The 19,551-nt window shown below is 50.8% G+C and overlaps 7 protein-coding genes across 7 annotated transcripts; 5 read left to right on the top strand and 2 right to left on the bottom strand.

Annotated features, from left to right (window-relative positions):
- Window positions 1-1,616: 1,616 nt before the first annotated feature.
- On the top strand, window positions 1,617-2,314 carry RhiXN_00364 (NAD(P)H-binding family protein; the record flags this gene model as incomplete). The annotated part of the gene is made up of 2 exons (XM_043320183.1): window positions 1,617-1,734; window positions 1,785-2,314. The coding sequence occupies 2 exons, from the start codon at window positions 1,617-1,619 to the stop codon at window positions 2,312-2,314; spliced, it is 648 nt and encodes a 215-aa protein (XP_043179195.1).
- A 1,854-nt stretch (window positions 2,315-4,168) lies between these two features.
- RhiXN_00363 (Dual specificity phosphatase, catalytic domain) lies at window positions 4,169-6,912 on the top strand (the record flags this gene model as incomplete). Its single annotated transcript, XM_043320182.1, has 3 exons — window positions 4,169-5,313; window positions 5,376-5,549; window positions 5,601-6,912. 3 exons carry the CDS (start codon window positions 4,169-4,171, stop codon window positions 6,910-6,912), a joined length of 2,631 nt encoding a protein of 876 aa, XP_043179194.1.
- A 743-nt stretch (window positions 6,913-7,655) lies between these two features.
- RhiXN_00362 (60S ribosome subunit biogenesis protein NIP7) lies at window positions 7,656-8,713 on the top strand (the record flags this gene model as incomplete). The annotated part of the gene is made up of 5 exons (XM_043320181.1): window positions 7,656-7,715; window positions 7,790-8,017; window positions 8,113-8,247; window positions 8,497-8,573; window positions 8,671-8,713. 5 exons carry the CDS (start codon window positions 7,656-7,658, stop codon window positions 8,711-8,713), a joined length of 543 nt encoding a protein of 180 aa, XP_043179193.1.
- A 516-nt stretch (window positions 8,714-9,229) lies between these two features.
- On the bottom strand, window positions 9,230-12,572 carry RhiXN_00361 (uncharacterized protein; the record flags this gene model as incomplete). The annotated part of the gene is made up of 7 exons (XM_043320180.1): window positions 9,230-9,816; window positions 9,873-9,983; window positions 10,053-11,031; window positions 11,094-11,668; window positions 11,736-12,331; window positions 12,383-12,477; window positions 12,519-12,572. 7 exons carry the CDS (start codon window positions 12,570-12,572, stop codon window positions 9,230-9,232), a joined length of 2,997 nt encoding a protein of 998 aa, XP_043179192.1.
- Window positions 12,573-14,321: 1,749 nt separating this feature from the next.
- RhiXN_00360 (uncharacterized protein) lies at window positions 14,322-17,305 on the top strand (the record flags this gene model as incomplete). Its single annotated transcript, XM_043320179.1, has 7 exons — window positions 14,322-14,558; window positions 14,608-14,734; window positions 14,785-14,791; window positions 14,861-16,064; window positions 16,119-16,287; window positions 16,380-16,761; window positions 16,828-17,305. The coding sequence occupies 7 exons, from the start codon at window positions 14,322-14,324 to the stop codon at window positions 17,303-17,305; spliced, it is 2,604 nt and encodes an 867-aa protein (XP_043179191.1).
- A 343-nt stretch (window positions 17,306-17,648) lies between these two features.
- RhiXN_00359 (adenylate kinase) lies at window positions 17,649-18,337 on the top strand (the record flags this gene model as incomplete). Its single annotated transcript, XM_043320178.1, has 3 exons — window positions 17,649-17,739; window positions 17,792-17,859; window positions 17,924-18,337. The coding sequence occupies 3 exons, from the start codon at window positions 17,649-17,651 to the stop codon at window positions 18,335-18,337; spliced, it is 573 nt and encodes a 190-aa protein (XP_043179190.1).
- A 201-nt stretch (window positions 18,338-18,538) lies between these two features.
- Window positions 18,539-19,287, bottom strand: RhiXN_00358 (uncharacterized protein; the record flags this gene model as incomplete). Its single annotated transcript, XM_043320177.1, has 4 exons — window positions 18,539-18,684; window positions 18,741-18,862; window positions 18,919-19,094; window positions 19,144-19,287. The coding sequence occupies 4 exons, from the start codon at window positions 19,285-19,287 to the stop codon at window positions 18,539-18,541; spliced, it is 588 nt and encodes a 195-aa protein (XP_043179189.1).
- Between the last annotated feature and the right edge of the window lie 264 nt (window positions 19,288-19,551).

The following is a 19,551-nucleotide window of genomic DNA, read 5'->3' as shown; positions in this document are numbered from 1 at the left end:
TCTGCGGGGCTTCGTATCATCGTGATCAGGTGGTGCATGAAGCCCATTGATTTGAATCATGTAGGAGAATTGCCCGCTCAAGCTTGAGGTTATGACGGTAAATTGCGAGCTCTTGCATTGTGTTTACAAAGCGTTGTAGGTGGTGTATCTAGCTGCTGGGCCGGAGGGAAGCTTCGCCACCGATTACTTGAACCGAATCATCACAAAAATGAATATCAGGCCCTCGGCCCCGGATATTTGAACCAACTCCGATTCATGTGTGCACAGCATGACCTCGAACGCCCTCTTTGGCGACTGGTTGCAATACAAATATGTTCCTATGAAGAATTATACTAGTAAATCATGTTTACGCCCACCTTGAGAACTGGGACTGACGGAACTAGATACATATACCGTCAGCCTCCACGGCGAAGCGTGATCGTTGTTTAACACCTGTATGCCTCATGGTTTTTGAGCAGTAACTGACACCTAACGGAGGCGGGATTTTTATTTTCAGGCGGAACAAACAAGCGCTCCCCTTCCTTCTAAACATACCTGTACACATGTATTATACGCTGATCACGGGTTGTTTATATATTCTTGATAACAGGTATCGAAACCATTCACGGTACGATGCATATGTGGGGCTGTAAACCACCATGGCTCAGAACCAGTGATCTACAAAAAGGCATAACAATTATCTTGCTCGGAGGGGGAGAGGGTATAAATTTTGTCGCATTGATTTATAAACCTCCAAAGCGCACACATTGATCTATTTCCAAACAAGGTCTAGGCCGCAAGATACTGAGTGGGAAATAAGAGCCCGGTACCGATAGAAGAAACCATGGATTGAACTTAAGCTTGTGAAGTGTTCTTATCGATATCCAGAAGAACAACTAGTCACGTACCCGTATCTGCGTTTATTGAGCAGCGGTTTAAGCAATTAGAGGCATAAATAATTCTAGCCATCTGCTATATAGTGATAAAATCACAACAGCCCCTGGGGTCGTATCTATAAAACCGCTCAACACGGACTTTGATAATCAACGCAGCCTCGTTGAATCCGCGCCTCCGCGGTAGATTACAAACCGGCACTCAATGCTTGAATGTAAGCGAACTGATACTTATAGTACGGAGGCCGCATCATTCGGGTTCGGGCGAGTTGTGTTTATTGTGCACTCGCTCGTATGGGCTCATTACGCACACGCCCCTCCCCCCCCCCCCCCAGACAAGTTCCCACACGATGGCGCCAATAAAATAAGACACAAGAGCATGACGAGAAAGTTCTGACAGCTTATAGAGCAGAATGCCAAGACTTGATTACTTGCCAGGTTGGGCATCGCAAATGTAAAGGAGTAAAACTCATCCGACAAAGATACTTTTGCATTGATGTTCATCTTTCATGCGTTGTCGGGGAACCCGGCGATGCATAATACACGGCGCCTTCATGATAAACTGTAGCAGATTCTTTAGTCATACTGTTACCAAGCCAGAGGTGATAAGGGGTTGAACTGTGCATACATAGGGACAACATGAGACGACTTGACTCCACCTCACACAGGACTCACCCAACACTCAAACTTGTTTGAGACCTCGTAGCACCCCGTCATATTTACAGAAACCCGGCCAATCCCAGCATGAAGGTCCTGGTACTGGGTGGAACTGGACCATCCGGTATCTTTACGTGCCGGTACGCGCTCCAGGCAGGCCACAAGCTTGTCCTGTACTGCAGAAATCCAAGCAAGCTTCCCAAGGGTAAGCGTCAACTCTGTCAGTCCTGATTTGCTTAGCTGATCACCGCTTAGATATTGTTACCCATGACGATGTGCATATTATTGGCGGTCAATTAGCAGATTTACCTGCTCTTCGGTCAGCCCTCTCGGGGTGCGATGCTGTCATTTCATCTCTAGGGCCCCCGATAACACGAGATCGAGAGACTCATGTCACCAACGGTTACAAGTTTGTCCTCGAGGCAATGCGGGCAGAGGGCATAAAACGTCTTATTGTACTTGGTACACCAAGCATGACTCATTCGCTCGACGTTCCCACCTGGAAATTATGGCTAGTCAGATTACTGATCAGCACAGTTGGACCGGGAACCTACAGGGATGTGCGCGCATTCGGGGATCTAATATCCCGGTCGGATGATCTTGAATGGACAACCGCACGAGTGCCGTTTTTAACAACGAGTTCAGGAAGGTCGTACGCAGCGGGTTATGTAGGAGACGGTAAAGCTGGGTGGTTTCTCAGACGAGAGGCGTATGCGCAGTTTATGATAGATGAACTCGAAAAGCGAGATTGGGTTAAGAAAATGCCGTTGATCTCGAATGCCTAAAGAAGGCAAGGGTTAAGATCTAGAGATAGGAGTGCCCCAGAGATCTAGCCGTACCTATCTGTAGAACATGACGTTGTCCCTGGCTGAGAACCAGTCTATTACCTTAGTTTTCTGTAGCCCCTTTCCGCAATCTCTTTCCCCCAACTGAGAAGCTGAAACAAAACACCACGTGGTCTGTTTCTAAGTACTTTTGACTCACTGAGACGCTTCTCGATGTACTCGTTTTGGGTACACCGGTTCTTTTGACCTCGCCGCGGAGTTTACATCGGCATTCCGTCTTCAAACACCGGCAAAAGCGAGGGTTGAACAAACAGTCCGCCGATCCCCTACGGGTGCTCATGGGCCCTAGATGTAGCGATTGCCCATATTGCAAAGTGTGTAAGTTTGCTTTAACCAATCCCAATAACTTTAGGTGAAAACACGGACCGCGCACCCGAAGAAGATTCAGGAAGATGGAGGAATGGGATACAGCAGCGGGGATGTCTATTGTTATGAAGTGGTATGACTGGGGACCGAATGTGTGCAATTGCCGTCGAGACATCCACAAACTTGTCTTGAGACCCCATACTCCGCGGGCCAGATATCAGAAATTAGACTATGGCCAATTGATGTATGAAAGTTGGCCGTAATAGGCGAGCCGCCGAATACCGAGTAAAGAGACGCGCATACACGTGCAGAGCCCAGATCTCCGAAAAATGAAAACCCAGAATTTATGCGCTGGTGGCCCGGACAAAATAGGAGTGAAGAGCAAAAATAAATGTTCCCGTTACACATTCAGATGACACACCCAAGTCGTACATTTTGGTTGGATCGAGTGCTTTCTTGTCTCGGGCGAGGTGAACGCTGGAAACTCGATAGAACTAAAACCTGTCAGTAATTTGCGAAATGATAGCTTGATGTTGCGGATGTTGCATATCGCGATAGTTCGCGGAAGGGTGTGAGAGATCTGCTAGATAGAGTCTAGAATCGAGAAGTTGACTTGACGTTGTGTCTTTTTCTCGGGATCGGAGGTCATGAGGTTATGGTGTGATTGACGTTACGAGGTGGGGGCTGCTTAACAACCAGAGAGCTTGGACGATTTAGCGGGAGATAATAGATAAATAACAGTATGGAGAGGGAGGGGGGGGACAATTTGTCTCTGAAAGGAGGTGGCAATTTTCGACGAGCTGCTGTCCATGGAATTAGTTTAGGTGAAAGCGGGGAATCACTGTGGGTGGCGACATAGCATAGGACATGGAGGGTAGTGCACGGTGGAAGGTTTAGGATCAGGATAGGCTTGACAGCATTTCTCGATTGACAGCTTTTCTGGTAACCTAAATGGGGAGGTAAATGAGTTGTGGAATCAAAAAACGGCAGCAGCGAGGACGGACACGCGTGAGCTGAAACTGAATATCCTGTTAGGAAGGTAGTCGAACCAGTGTGGTTACTGTAATAGATGTACTGTACCATGTGAACGGGCTGGTAGATCAGTTGGCGAAGAAGGTCCGAGTGAAGCAGTGTTCAATAGCTTTTGAGAAGGCTAGGCGATGAGACTTAATTGGTAGGCGCGCCCTGAAACTCGTGTGATCCGTGCATGAGAGTCACGTGTATGGTTGAAATCTGAAAGGCCAGACTAAGGTTCGCTTGGACTGAGCGGCGACGACATCGAGTACGGCTTTTTTCTGGCATCATTTCGCTCTTTTCTCCACGCTGATATAACGGGCCAATTGAAGGACTGTGCATTAACCCTCGTTCTGTTCTGTTCTGTTCTGTCTGAGCGTCACACGCAGGCTTGCGACGCTCACCATCAATCGATTTGACCGATTTTAACATTTTTACTACATAAAAACTACGACAGAAGAACTGACGACTGTAATGACATCGATCATCCCCGCCCCCCTTCCGCTACGCAAGAAGGGCCCTCCCTCTGGGCTCCGGATCCGCGTTGATTCGAACGCCAGCACCTCCAGCCTGTTGCCTACTACTGGATCTCAGCCATCACTTGTACTCGATACCTCACCAGCCAGCCTTTCTGCGGCCCCCAGCACCGCCGAGACGCCCTCAAGCCCACATGTTGCTGACCAGGTCACCATACGTGCTGCCGATGCCGCACCTGCTCCGGTTGCACTGGCTGCACAGCCATCAGAGCAGGTCCCGCTCCCCTTCCCCCGCCCTAAGCGTACATCGGGCCGGAATATGAAACAGCTCTCGCTCCAGCTGCCCTCATCTGCGGCCTCACAGCACTCTACCTTCTCCACCGCCCCGCCGTCCACACAGCGCCATGACGAGAGCGACGCAGCCTCATCCTCGAACGCTACTGTACAGTCCCGTGCCCGTCGACCTCCCACGCTTTCTGTCCCAGTCCCACAAACTGCTTCCCGTCCCACTTTCCCCCCTCGCCAGTCCTTCCGTGCAAGGAGCTCCTCTATCGCATCCATTACCTCTGTTGCATCCGTTCAGGTACCCGGCCATCTTGCCGCAACCGGTGCCCCTATGCCTGCATCCACCTCGGCGTTTGCAACTCGCGCCAAGGAGGACGACAATGGTGCCCCATATGCGAACGGCCCAATTGAAATTCTTCCCGGAATTTGGCTTGGTCAGGAGGAAAATGCCCGCAACTGGCCGGACCTGGCGTCCCGGGGCATTCGATGGGTTCTCAACGTAGCCAAGGAAGTCGCTCCCCCGTACATGGATGATGTCCCTGCTCCGGTTGATCCACGCGAGCCCCCCAAGACAGCCGTCGACGATCGTCTCCGTATCCGCCCAAGCGCATCTACCCCCAACCTTGCCCAGCCTCAGTCTGCATTCCTCTCTCGTCGTCGGCCCGGCCCTCCTCCGGTACAAGCGGAGCAACCGCAGCCACGTGCAGTCCCCTTCGTTCCTCCGACAGGTGGTCCGACGTTGCTATACATCCATCTTCCTTGGTCTCACGGCCAAAGCGATCTTGTCAAATACGGGTTTCCTTCTGCCATGTCCTTTGTCGACCACGCACAACGCAAGGGACAGGGTGTTTTGATTCAGTAGGTTGATTTCCCTATGGTGCCTGAGCCCTAAATTAACCGATCCTTCGCAATGATTACAGCTGTCAATGTGGCGTGTCTCGCTCGGCAACACTAGTGATCGCTCTTGTTATGCGCGCATCCATACCCCGCGACGACGTTGAGGTCCCGGAAGATCTCAAATCTATTGAAGGTGGGATGCACAATGCATATGCTTATGTCAAGGAAAAGAGCAGATGGGTCGGCCCAAATATGTCGTGAGTGCATACGAGCTTACCAATTGTGTATGCGCGCTAATTGCTATCTAGTCTTATCTATCAGTTGATGGAGTACGAGCGTGCATTGACTCCCAGAAAGGGAACCCCGTCGGTCTCGTCAGACGGCGAGGAACTTTCCGAGGAGGAAGAGTGGTCCAGGAAGCGCCTTGCCATGGAAAGAGAAGACGCAGAAGCCGAAGCGGCAGTTGCTGCTGAGGAGGACCGTACGCGCGAGGCCAAGGATCTGGATCGTGCTATGGAAGAACGCATGGCAGCAAAGAAGGCCGGTCCCCCGGCTCCCTTGATGCTCAACCCACCACCCGCATCTGGGCCCACCGCGTGGAAGCACAGGTTCCCGTCTCGCAAGCGTGCGGGTAGTGTGCACAGCACTTTTACGACGAGTGACAGTGTCATTAGCGAAGATCCTGAAGAGGATGACGATAGCGAGGACGGTGAACCCAACATTACCGTGGTTTCCCAAAATAGGATCGAACTCGTCTTGGGCGATGAAACCGGTACTAGTGCTCGAACCACGACGGACGAGGAAGCCAGTCCTTCAGCCAAGTTTGTTGCGAACTTTGCTGACACCGCCCCCAAGCTGCTCCCCCCACCCGGAAGGGCCGGCATGAAACATAAGCGATCGGCTAGTTTGGCGATTTCAGCTAATTCTTTGCCTTCACTGCCGCCGCCACCCTCGGCGCCAGCATCCAAGATGTCTTTTGGGAATATCCCAGTACCGCCAACTATTCGGACCTCGTTTAGTTCAATTCCGCCTCCCCCGTTGCCACGCAGGTTGGGTACACGCGGTCCAGCTCCACCCTCGGCCCCTGCTACCAAACCCGGCTTTTCATTTCCGGTACCAGGGTCACGTGCGTCCTCGATCAAATCGCATTCATCGACCAGGCGTCCGACGCCCCTCCCGACTGTACCCTCCTCCCCTGTTGCCGTGCCGACTCTCGCCACTCCCAAGACAACCCGCGCGCGCCCTGCTCCTCTTCGGTTGCCTGTGACACCACCGTCCAATGTGACCATCGTCCCTTCGAGCTCGGCTCCTCAGCAGACATTGTTTGTATTCCCCCCCGATCGAAGTCATACTGCATGCACGCCTTCAACTCTCACATTGACCACGATGACGCCAAGGGTGGAATCGTTCGTTAATCCGGGACCGGGAGTTACTCCCACGCCGCGCAAAGGATCGTTTGGTGCGACGAGAAAACCTGGGGCGAAACGCATGAGTTGGTTAGGCATGGGTGTTGCTCCTGCTACTCCTACGACGGCATGCTCTCGCGTAGATGCCAAAGGTTGGGTAGGGCTCCTTCCGACTGCTACATCCGTTGGGAAGGATCCATCGACCCAACAATGAGCCCGCCCATGCACACCCACCTCCACCTATGCACAACAAATATGTCCCTTTTCAGCTCATCTCAACACTATGCGTCCTCGGCTTCTCTCGCCTTTCGAACTTTGGCTGCTGCTGCTAAGTTATCAACTCTGCTGTGCGCTTCACCTTTCTTCGCTGTTTCCGTTGCGGCCCGTTTGCATGTCCCACTGCTTGTGCCTTCCCCGGTGGAAGGCAAGTTGAGGAGACATGTCTTTGGACGTTTTTCTCCCTCGAATCCTTGTGCGCCTCCCAACACATGTGTCTCAACAAAATGCCATTTTGCCTCGGCTCGTTGTCATGAACATTCTCTGGATGATTTGATCATGACTGTGCTTTATCTTTGATTTTCACGCCTTTCTTCTTCAATTATTCTTGTTATTTTTGGTATCTACCTTGAACCTCTTCTTCTCTGCACCTATGGACAGACTCCGGATTTTAGTCACTGCCATGTTTGTTTCTCTTCCCTCTTTTGTATCTTTTTGGGACCGGCTTATGCCTTTCAACTTTTTGTTATATATTCCACACTGTCCTTTCTCCAAGGCGCCTTTGCCTTTGTTGCATTGTTATAACATTTTGTGTTGAATTTGTTTTTTCAGTATTCAATCTTGTGAGATCATGACAGAAATGAAAAATGATCATCATCCCAATTCCATCACGTGATACGAGTGAGACCACTTTGATGAATTTGCAACCCTTGAATTTGACCTTAAATTTAAACAACGACAATGCGGCCACTTACTGAAGACGAGAGCAAAACTGTGTTTGGTAAACTTGCCAACTACATCGTATGTGAATCCCATTCGCTTAAATTTCCGGCTTAAATTTTTTATAGTCTTATTGATCTACTTATTGCGTTTAGGGCAAGAATCTGGTCCACCTCGTTGATCGACAGGATGAGAACTACTGTTTCCGTTTGCACCGAGACAGAGTATATTATCTTTCTGAAAGCGCTATGCGCATGGCAATCTCCGTAGCCCGCCCGAATTTGGTCAGTTTAGGTACTTGCTTCGGCAAGTTTAGTAAGAGCGGCAAGTTCAAACTCCATATTACGGCCTTGGATTACCTCGCACAATATGCAAAGTATAAAGTGAGTAACACTATCCCTGTAAAGTCCTAGGGTGGGGTCCAAAATTTACTACCGGCGGAGCCCTGTTTACTGACTGCTCCGTCGTTGGCGCTCAGATCTGGATAAAGCCCAATGGCGAAATGCCCTTCCTGTATGGAAATCACATCGTCAAGGCGCATCTTGGGCGCATTACAGAAGACACACCCGAGCACCAGGGTGTTGTAGTGTTTAGCATGAACGATATCCCTCTCGTGCGTATTACACGTTTTTATCCATCTTATTCCCTCATTTTCCTTGCTTGGTTTAGCTCCCCCTCCCTCCGGTGTCTCTTTAATTCTTGGACGTCACTTTTTCTCATTTTATCAGATGTCCACCTGCGTTCACTTTCCTTGATGTTTTGATCGTCGTACGGTCATGCGTCCCCGTTTGTTGGTCGTGTGTTTTCGTTCGCTTATTTGGAGGCACTCGGATGCATTTTACTTACGTCTTGGTCGTCTTAGGGATTTGGCGTTACCTCTCGTTCCACCGTTGACACTCGAAAACTGGACCCCACAGCGATAATCGTGTTTCACCAAGCGTGAGTTCGAATACTCTAGTCATTTGACCAGTATCTCATACGATAGCGTTCATTCTCCCCCCTCTGCCTTTATATATATATCTCCACATATTTATAGTGATGTTGGCGAATATCTTCGCGATGAAGAAACGCTTTTCTGAAGCCTGAAGTTCATATGGTTTCATCCCAGAATCTCGTTGCATCCCGCGCTCGTATCATAATTTATTCCACGCTTTTCCAACCCTGAAAACCTTTACATGCGGCAATGTTAAGGGTCATGATCGACACTTAGCATTCTCGCAACGTGCATTTTTGTTTGAAGACCGGTTAATTTCAGGACAAGGTCTCGACCCCCACACTCTACGTAAAAGATCGCAGAGACGAATATCTCACCAACCCCGCTATTCTATATCTTTTGATGGAGGGAACAATATAACCTGGCTCATTGTTGTGTGTAGCTCCACACGATGAAGCTGACGATCAAAACACTGTAAAGCTGTTGGCACAACTGAAGAAAAAAAGGCCTCATTGATGCATGCATACGCTCGAATGATTCGAAATATGAAGTACAGTGTTTCCTCAAAATTAGTAAAACAAAGAATGAATCCGTACTAACGACACATGAGAAAATAGTATGGGTACAAACACCATCAGCATGAAATGTCCGTCCCCACGCTCTAAATGGCACGCCCACTGCCTAGAACTAAAGGAGCAGGCCGTGGTCGCTCAAACGCATCACTGAATAGCGCAGTCTCGTTTTGCGATTGTCCGACCGGGCTACCGATGCGCAGGCTGCGAAGTCCGCGCGGGGGAGTTAGCATGTTGTTGATTCGAGTTACAGGTGGAATAGCCGCAGGTTGGGGGAATACCAATTGTTGGGTTTCCGGGCTATTCTGCTGGGCTTGGACGGCGGATATAGAAGGCTGGGGCTGAAGAACTTGTTGCGCCTGTGTCTCTGGTACCATGAGAGCGGGCTCCTCAATAGCAGAACGCTCTTGTATGGGAGGAGAGCCAGTCCTGTATGCGGGTCGAGGTGACGAGGGGAGGGTAGTCTTGAGCGGCGGGCGGGCGCGGAAGGCAGCCAGGCGTTCCGCAGCCGTTAGCATTGGTGCTGGAGGTTCCGCCTCGGTCTGGGGATTGGTTGAATTGACAGAACTTGGGGTGGCAGATAATGGCCCCTCGACAATTCGAGCACGAGAGAGAGAGGATGCACGTCGGACGTCAATGAGTCGAGCCCCTCGAACGCTTCCCTCGCCTTCATCATCTAGATAATCGGGGTGCTTGTACCGTTCGAGAAAGACTCGATTACCATCGACAGACGTTGTGTGTCTATCGTATCTCGACGTAGCTGGTTTCTGGCATAAGATAACGGCCGTCCCTGTGAGTCTGGACGGGTGATGGCAGCTGATAGGGGAGTTTTCGACCCGGAACCTACACGAAAAAAGATTAAAAAATGAAAAGCTGACCTCGTAATTTGTGAAAGAAAGAAAAGCCACTTACCTCCAATAAACGATGTGACGTCCCACTGGGTCTTATTGGGCGTTTCGACAACTCTTGACTGAAGCTGAAAAATATCGCTCCCCCGCGTGGTTGAAGGGAAGGACATTTGACGGCCATCAGCGGCGGCAGCAGGCATACGTGGAGGCGTGAGCGTAAATCTGATATCATCGAGGTCCACTTCTCTTGGACGTGTAACCACCGGATTCCGTGGTGGGAAACCAGAGTAATCTAGGATAGCTGAAGGTGGACTCGGGAAGTCGCGCAGCGTAAAATCACTTCGGAAAGAAGTGGATTCTTGTGCCAATGACGGGTTGGATGGGTTCGCACCGTCCGAAAGAGCATACAGCAGCCGAGGACTCGATCGCGACCGAATTGATGCAAACCTTTGGAGATCAGCAACTGAGCGGTCAAGATCGACCTGTTTCTGTCGGAAAGATGCAGCACCTGGAGAGTAGGTTGCGCTATCTCTCCGCATCAAACTCCCTGACTGTGACCTAAGCTCTTCGTCGGGTAGCAGGTCTCCGCCCAGGCTTTGAATGATCCCGTCCAGACCATAGATAGGCGACTCGTCCCCAGGGTTGGTCATCTGCCGCCTCGGATCCAGTTGAGTGCTAGGGTTAGGAGCGAATAAAAGTGAAGGCGACCCATATTCACGAGTAATGCGGAAAGAGGCCCCATAGGGACTTTCGGCGAGGACAGGGCTGGGCATCCTCACGGGGGCAGGTTCTGGTACGAATGGAGTTGAATCAGATGATGATATCGTTTCACGTGGACATGGTCGAGGATTGCTGGGTAGCGAGCGAATGCTTAACGGGTTGACAGGTGCCAGTGATGCTGCAATAATAGGCGAGAAGGCCTCGGACACCATGGGCGAGTATATCGTCGGGACGGATGTCGCCCTCGGTCCCACTGGCTTAGACTCGGCTGGGGCATATGATTTGGCCGGGGTGTAAGAAGTGGCGATAGTGGACTCGCGTATCTGGGAAGAGTTGGAGGTTCGCTTGGGCCGGGTACCCCATCAAATCGTGGTGTGTCATTGACAGCAGTCGTTGTCCCAGTCGGAGGTGCCCGAATATTTGCGTACATTGCGTCTCGCCATCCGTAATCGGGCTCATTGACAGGCTGTATAGAAGAGGCATCACTCTCGACAGATCTCTTCTTCTCATCGGTATAATCATAGCTTTCCATCTGGCCGGACTCCTCGTCCCGCCTCAATGATCGCTGTTCCTTATCCGTTGGCCTGCCGGAGAGTCTATTCTGGAGCCATGTTGCGAGCCTTTCGGCCGTCGACTGTCGCCTACCGGTATCGGGTCCAAGCAACCGAGTCGGCATCCCATTAACACCTGCTGCGTCGAGCTCGCGCGTCATCTGTGACTGTAATTGGGGGGTAGACACAGTCGGTGGTGTTACACGGAAGGTGGAGCCTCGCATCGAATTGCCCATATTAATGCCCACAAACGAGCTATTGTCTCGCGTTCGCTTGCGATCCAGAGCGTCTATGAGCACAGACGCTCTGACCGGCATCTTGTAGAATGTTGAAATAAGGACATAGAGGATGAGAATATACAGTTCGATTGACTGAAGAAAACGCCCAAGAGGTGACTCTGAGAAACGCACTGGCAACATTTGTAAGTCGGTGGATACAAAGACTTGTATGACAAATTCAAAGTCTCTATCACTCACTGCACATTAAATTCCCAATCCCAACGCCCAGGCCTATCGAAATTGCGGCAACCACTGGGAAATAATCCCGAGTGGTCTTCCAACGTGGCATGAGGGGCGAGATGTAGGAGTTTCCCGCGAGCTTGAGGAGGAACAATGCGGACATGATGATCTGCATGATCGCATCGACTCGATAGACCGATGTGAATCGAATCAATCCGAATGCGAACCCGAGCCTCCATATCGCTTGCGTGACACCGATCGTGATCGCGCCCAGCAACAGCGCATATTTGGTCAAGATACCAATAAGCCCCCATCTGCCCCAGCTCCCGCTGTGAAACTCGTCCTCCATAACAAAGGATTTCCTGTTGCCTCGACCTGGGCCTGGGCCTGGCGTTGGCAGGATTGGTACTTCGCCTCTGGGGGGCATGGCGACGAACTGCCAAAAGAAGAAGAATCGCATACCGAACGAGACAGCATATCCAAGTTCACGTGCGATCCGCAAAGGAAAGACTGTGCCCGTGAACACGCCCCGGCTGATGATGACAAGTTGGCCAAAGTCGATGATCGCAGCTATGAATGCAAGGAACGTGGCTAGTAACGCATAGAATATATGCCTGGGAAGAATCAATTACATCAGCCTTGAGAAGAGATATTTTGGTCCATACTTTTGTATTCGGTTCATGACAAAGAAGAAAGTGGCGACACCGATAGCCAGGACACCAACAGAATAAAAAGGTACATCGGCGATCAACCCTTCGGCCTACCGCGTGTCAGCATTATGCCAGCCTTGCATGAATGGACATACCAGGTGTTATTGGTGATGGTCAGTGATGAGGGGAATGACCACGGATCCATCCTGGGGCTGTGGTTGTACCGGTGGGAAAGGGTATCGTCAATGTAGTAGAAGGAAATTCGAATGCTAATGATGTAGAAGACATCGAAGTGAGTAGGCCGTCTCTCGGACGAACTGAGCTCAAGGCCGCTTGGGCCAAGTGTAACCAAAATTGACTGGAAATGAGAACAAATAAGTTGAACTAGACGTGCGAATTACGACCGAATAGAGACTGGCTTCAAAGGTCAGAGTAGTATAGGCCAGCCTGGGTGTTCAAGGGCATCAGGCCAGCTGAGGGAGTGACTGGGGGAAAGAGAAAGAGAACAAGAGAGGGAGAGGGAAAGCAACCAAGGCGGATGAGGAAAGGAAGGCGATAAAGAGGACAACCAAGTGCGATCGGACGGTCTCGAGGCTTAGGCTTTAGGGGTTGCATTCCAAAATGTGCAATATCGAGTTCAAGTGCCACTTGGAGTCTATTTAGGGCATATCATAGTTACCGCAATGAAGTTGAGGTGGATAAATCTCTCCATATCATCATGCCAATGAAGATCCAACATTACCCAATTACTATTGCTGAACAGCCCACAAGAGTGCATACAGTTCATGGAAGCTTCTTGACAACAGTTGGTATCCAAATAGATTGTTGCACACATGTAACGGAATGTGCCGAGTGTTCGCGTCGTCGTGGTGATCATAATGGTTCGATGTCACGTGGGGTAGGATACTGGCTCCTGAATGGGGTGTGTGGTACTGGATACTTCATGGAACGGCATGACTCTGTGAGCTCTGGACCTCAGGGATGACCCCGATGTCTCTCCGAAGGGGTATTAAATTTAATCTATGGATCAAGGCTAGTTAGACTTTCACAGTTATAACTTAAATGACTGCAAGGCGCAAAAAACGCCTAGCCAATGGGCGTCAGAACTAGGGTAGTCAATTATATACTTATAGGCACCGATATGTGTGGATATATAAGATTAAGGCCAAGGCTCAGGGTAAGAAATAATGACGGAGGATCCACTTTGACTTACCCCACGACCACCGTCACCGTCAGACTTGTCAAGCGATGACCGTGAAGCTCAGGCAAAATTGAGCTCAGAATAAATAGACTGAAGTCATACCTACGCAATAATTACACCGAATGTAATTCAGTAATAGAAGACCCCCTACCAAGCCTCGGACGTCGGCGCCATTTTTTTTTGCTTGGCTGCATTGAAATCACGTGTTTGTGCATCATAGTGTGGCGGCCTTACCAGGCGATTATGCCGCCTTCTTGGAGACCCAGAGAGCTCCATAAGAATTCTTACGAGCCTGAAGTTTGGTGAGCGAGTTGCGCCTTGCTATTTCTCACGAGGCTAAATAAACTGGCCCAAGTTGTGTGAGTAATATTAAGCAGTTTGTATAGACAAATCAGGACTATAACCGGAGTGAGGTGAGATGTATGCTCTGACCCACCTATAGGCAGCTGTCAGTAGACTCAACTGCTCCAATGCGCTCATTGACGGGGGGAGCTTGCCACCGTGTATGCACGGGGTCTGTTTGGGCGATCACAGGGTCCTAGATAAAACCGTATGAAATAACCAATCGGGCCGGCAGAAAAGGAACCGACGGGGCCAGAACTAAACTGAAATCGGCAAGCCAAGGCAAGCGAGCTCTTTTGACCATCACAGCTCAGCTGCGCGAGGAAACGCTATTAGTTCAGTCTAACGGCATTTCTACGTACCACAGCCATGATACACTCATCGAGATCACTGTCCTCCATAAACCCTGGGATGTCTCCTGCAACGCCCCCTCGCCGTCTGCACGCAAACACAATCAGCGAGCGACCCACCACTGTGCCCCAGTCGCCGGGAAGAATGCTTGTCTCTTCGCCGCCCCACTCTCCCCGCCACATACAGAACCATCTCTACCAGATGTTTCTCGAGGGCCAGACAGCAGACGTTGCTGTTGTTGTCCGCGGCAGCTGGCAGGCCCTCTATAACCTCCACCGCGTCATCCTAATCCAGTCTGTAAGCATCCCAGTCACCCGCCCAGCCACCCGCTCACCCCCCATTTCAGGACTACTTCAGAACACTCTTTACCATGGGATACCGCGAGTCAGCTCCCAAGTCCCGCTTGGCGCCCGGCCCAACGTCAATCGACGTCATAGACCTTCATTTCGACGACCCAAACATTACCCGGGCAGGTACGTATCTACCCCCCGCCCTGCCGAGATTTACTAATGCTGTTTTTCAGCATTCGAGTAAGCACGCGAGCCAAGTATCGTCCCCATGTGGTATAATCTGATAAAACCCCGTCTTTTCTCCATTAGGATATGCATCGCAAGGCTTTATGGCGGCGGTCCTGATCTTTTCGTGGACCAGGCACTGCTTCCTTCTACGAAGAACCCATTTCCTATCTCCTCGCCGCCGGCTTTGGCTTCCGCCCCTCCTGGTTCTCACCCCGCGACCCCTAGATTTTTGTTATCGTTGCTCGCAACCGCCAACTATCTCAATATCCCATCAGTCTCCAACCAAGCTTTGAACCTTGTGCTTTCTACCATCAGTCCATGGACCATCACGCGATATTTCGGCTTTGCTATCGGTCATGGGATCGGCCAACCTGAGGGAAATGAGCCGGAAGCCGCTGTAGGTCTCGATACTATTGGCCAGCCAGCCCCCGCAGAGACCAAACCACCACTTAATGAAACTACCAAAATCGATGAGGCTTCCCCCCAGGAGGAAGAAGACGATGATGATCTGGTCAAGGTCGGCTCTCTTGGGAATAGCTCGCCGAACTCGCTCAAGGACCGTGCTGCATCAGGTGCTTCCAAACTAGCTTACGACACCCAATCCATCTACACTTACACGGAGCATGAAGATGATATCGAGCAGACGTTCTTTTATGGTGTTGTCAGCGACAAGGTCGGTGAGGCATGTGCCTGCTGGCTGACTCGGTGGGGTGCCGACATTTTGACGCTGGAAGAGACCGTCGAGGCGCGTATCCACCCTCCGGCGAACAGTACTCCCAAGTTTGCCTCGCCTTTCCCTAAATTAGCTTCCAGTCGTGGATCATCCCATTCATCCCACAATCCCATTCCTGCAACCTTTTCTTCGTTCTACGCCAATACGTACCTTCAGGCCGCCTCGAACTCGAGTTCCTCGCTCTCATCTCCTAGCCGACGCCCATCAACTCCTCAGCTGCATCCGCACTTGATGTCTCCCGTACTCTCGGGTAGGCAAAGAGCTGGTAGCACAAGCACACCAACCAAAGCCCCAACGGTCTGGTCACATGGTGGGCTACCAGCACGTTGGGCACGGGCTGTCATGAGTTCCGATAATCTTTTCGTCAGAGGCGAATGGGAGCGCTTCGTTTATATGACTCGTGTTGTGGAGCTTAGGAGGAGGCAGCTGGCAAGAGAAGCGGAGGCCGTCAAGCAAGACCCAGTCGCCTTGAAGAAGATTGAACGCCTAAAGCAGTCGGAAGAAACGGAGTGGGATGAAATGTTCAAGACGGGTGTTTATTATTCACACATTGTGAGTTTGAAGGAGCATTGAATTCATTGGCGTGATACTGATTTATTATTCTAGTCTCTTGATGATTTGCACAAAATCTCACAAGAGCCATCTTCCAACGGAAAGCCATTTGTTGAGCTCTCGGCTCTACAATCTGCACACTGGCGTCAATCCATCATGCGTTCACTCATTACTTCCCGTTCCACCGTTCCCACCTCTCGTTCCAGCTCCCCTACCACTGATCGTTCGTCTGGCAATAGTAGCTCGGCCGAAGGCGAACTGGGAGGACTAGTGTCTACCGCAGAGATTCTTGCATCTGCACCGGACGATACCAAGGTTACTACCCGATTCCATCCGACGCGTCGATCCGGGTTGGTCATGACCGATCAGCAAGCACCAATGACCTGGACATCGACTTTGACATCTTGTCATCTCCTCCACCTCCCAAGATCCGTCGACCTGCTTCCGAGGCAGAGCTATTTGGGCTACGCCCCTCGCGTCGGACTGCCCGTGAAATTATCCAAGAGGGTACGGCTGAGACTACCAAGTGGTCAACCAACGAGCCGTTCAGGTTCTCAGTCGAGTTCTGGGGCCTGGATACCCTCAAAGAGAAGAATCGGCTGCATAGTCATACCGTGTGGTATGCCGGCAGTTTGTACAATGTTTACGTTCAGGTGATCAAGAAGAAGGGCATGCAGCTTGGAGTATATCTTCATAGGTGGGTTGACGTCGACTCTTCTATTAAAAAAGGAGAAAACAGGTTCTAATCGTATTTTTGGTTCAGACAATCGGCTGTGGATCCCATTCCACCTGCCTCGGCACCGGCAAGCTTCGCTTTGCTGAACCCCCCGACTCCGACTGGCAACGATGCCGTCCTTGTTTCCCCCTCCCCGTCATCAATTCCCCTCCGAAGCTCACTCTTGATGGGCTCCGTAGCCGTGGGATCTCCCCCTACGCCTACACTCAGGTCTGGAACCACCCCACCTGACCGTGACGCACCCGTCACATCCCCACCAAGTGCACCTCCTGCGCCCTGGCGCGACCCGCGCCGAATCATCCGCTCTTATTTTATCTTGTCTTGTCCCTCGCTCATTGGGAGCAGCCTTACCCGCTTCCAATCTGGTCCCGACGATTTCAAGATTAGCCAGAGCTGGGGCTGGAAGAGCAGCTGCCTGTGGGCCGAACCCGAGAATAATGATCCATCCACCGCTGAAGATAATTGGAATAGCTTGAGAGCAACAGTCACACTTGGTGTGGTTTAATCATCGTAATGAAGCAGCTGAAAAGGACAGATTTATGGAAGCACTTATGCATGTATCAATACAGTTGTTTTGGTTTGTCTCTCGTTTGTCTTTATGCTTTCCTCCCTTTTGCATACATTTCAATCCTTTTTTTCTTCTATTTTTCCTCTAGTAGACGTTCCTCCAACCTCCTTGTTTTTATCTTTGTTACCACAACCCCCCAGATATTCCCACGAATCAATAAATGACAATTCGCAAACCTGCACGTCGGGCTCTGTTTACATATCCAGGGATGCACCGCCACCGCGCCACATCCGAGATCGGAAGCAAAAAAATGTGAACCACGGCACCACTCTTTTCGATCATGTCCGATACGGATGAACGCCCTCCGCGCAAATACCCCATCATTGTGATAACTGGAACTCCTGGGACCGGAAAATCGACATGCAGAGCTGGTAGCATCGCAAAGCTCTATCCCGCTGAGACACGTAAACGTTGGCGATCTAGTTAAAGAAAAGGGACTGCATGAGGGATTTGACGAGGAGTGGCAGAGCTATATTGTCGATGAAGACAAGGTGAGGTTTTATCGCATGTGATGTCAATTTTAGCATGCATTGACGGGAAGAGGGGTGAGGGAAGGTTATCGATGAAATCGAGCCTATGACAGTAAACGGGGGGCTGATCCTCGACTGGCATACATGCGATGCGTTCCCGGAGAGGTGGGTTGACCTCGTGGTTGTGTTGAGGTGCGACCATACCAAACTGTGGGAACGGCTAGAGGCTAGGCGAGTTCAAGCCCTTTTCACCCCCCCCCTTTGTAATGGATTGACTTACTTGGGAATACTTCGGGTTAGGAACTACCCTCTTCAAAAGATACAAGAAAACAATACATCGGAAATTATGCAAACAGTATTAGACGAAGCCAAATCATCATATGCAGAGGAGATCATTGTGGAGCTCAAGAGCGAAAATACGGAAGATCTGGAGGCTAATGTGTCCAGAATATGCACTTGGGTTGATAGCTGGATGAAGGATCATGGTGGAGATTCGTAATTTTGTATGTCACAATATATATTTTAGAAGCTGTAATACAATATTGGATAGCCTATTGTACAATCAAAATATTAGCCACAAGGCATATGCATATATAGAGGTTTCGCTCATGATAAATCATTAGCCAGATGGATTACACAAGCCGTCGCGATCGTTTGGACTTGAGACACAGTCTAGTGTTTCAGACGTGCGCAGTCGATATTAGGACAGCTCCCGGATTTCTTCAATCAAGCGGCGTATGCACTCTAACTGTTGTTGGCGCGACCGCTTTAGGAAAGCCAGAGCTTTCCGCTTTCGATCGGCAGAAACCTTTTCTTGGTTCAAGAAGTTCAGTGCCCATCGATAGACTACGAGGGTGGCAAACACAATAAGGTACTCGTCTACTCGTAGACAATCGACTCACATTTAGGGGCAATAGTGTGTGATGAAGATGTTGGTCCCAATAAGGATTCATCGATAGTAGCTGGTTCTTCGCTCGTGGCTGATGGGGTGCGCACGAGCTCGTGGCGGGGACAAACCTCCACCCTGTAAAGCGAGAAATACGCAGGGTCACGCGGGCAAGGCTGGGGCCCTATACTCACTGCTTACGCCAGATTTCAATCTTACTGGTTGTATATGCCTCGAGCGCCCAGTCATCGTCGCCTTCTAATCCCCAAGCACCTGATTCGACCCCTGCCCATCCCCCCTCCCCCCACCCTGTGGGGCCGGCCTCTGCCCATGCATTGCCACCCTCTCCCCACGCCTTACCAGGTTCTTTCTAAAAGTCGGTGTGCCTTTATTGAAATTTACCAACCGGAGTAACTTACGTTTGCTTCTCCCCAATCCTGTGAGTTCCTGTCGGGCAATGCGCGCTCCTTTTTAACAGGCCGCCGTCGGTTGCGGCGCCCTGCAGCTGGAGCCGGCTTCTTAGGGTGTGTTTCGGGGTCGTAGTGATTCCTCGGACGGGGCATGGTCAAGTAATAAAGGGTTGCTAGTAGAGGTCGGCCAATGGAGCGAAGAGACCGGTTCGGGAAGACCCAGGTTCGAGGCAGGAGCGATGCGGCAGGAACGGAAGCAACGTGGGGACACCGGACCTAGGGCATATGCTCGCGGACACACCACCGGTGGGGAGCTTGATGTACTACAAATTATATAAACACAAATGTATGGTCTTGTAGTTCAGAGGGTGGGTGATCGAGAGGGGGGTATAAAGTAGGTAAATGCGTGAATTTGCG

Source organism: Rhizoctonia solani, chromosome 4 (assembly GCF_016906535.1).
Source record: "Rhizoctonia solani chromosome 4, complete sequence".
Lineage (NCBI taxonomy): Eukaryota > Fungi > Basidiomycota > Agaricomycetes > Cantharellales > Ceratobasidiaceae > Rhizoctonia > Rhizoctonia solani.
Note: the sequence above shows the minus strand (reverse complement) of the source record. Positions and strands in the feature narration are given on the sequence as shown.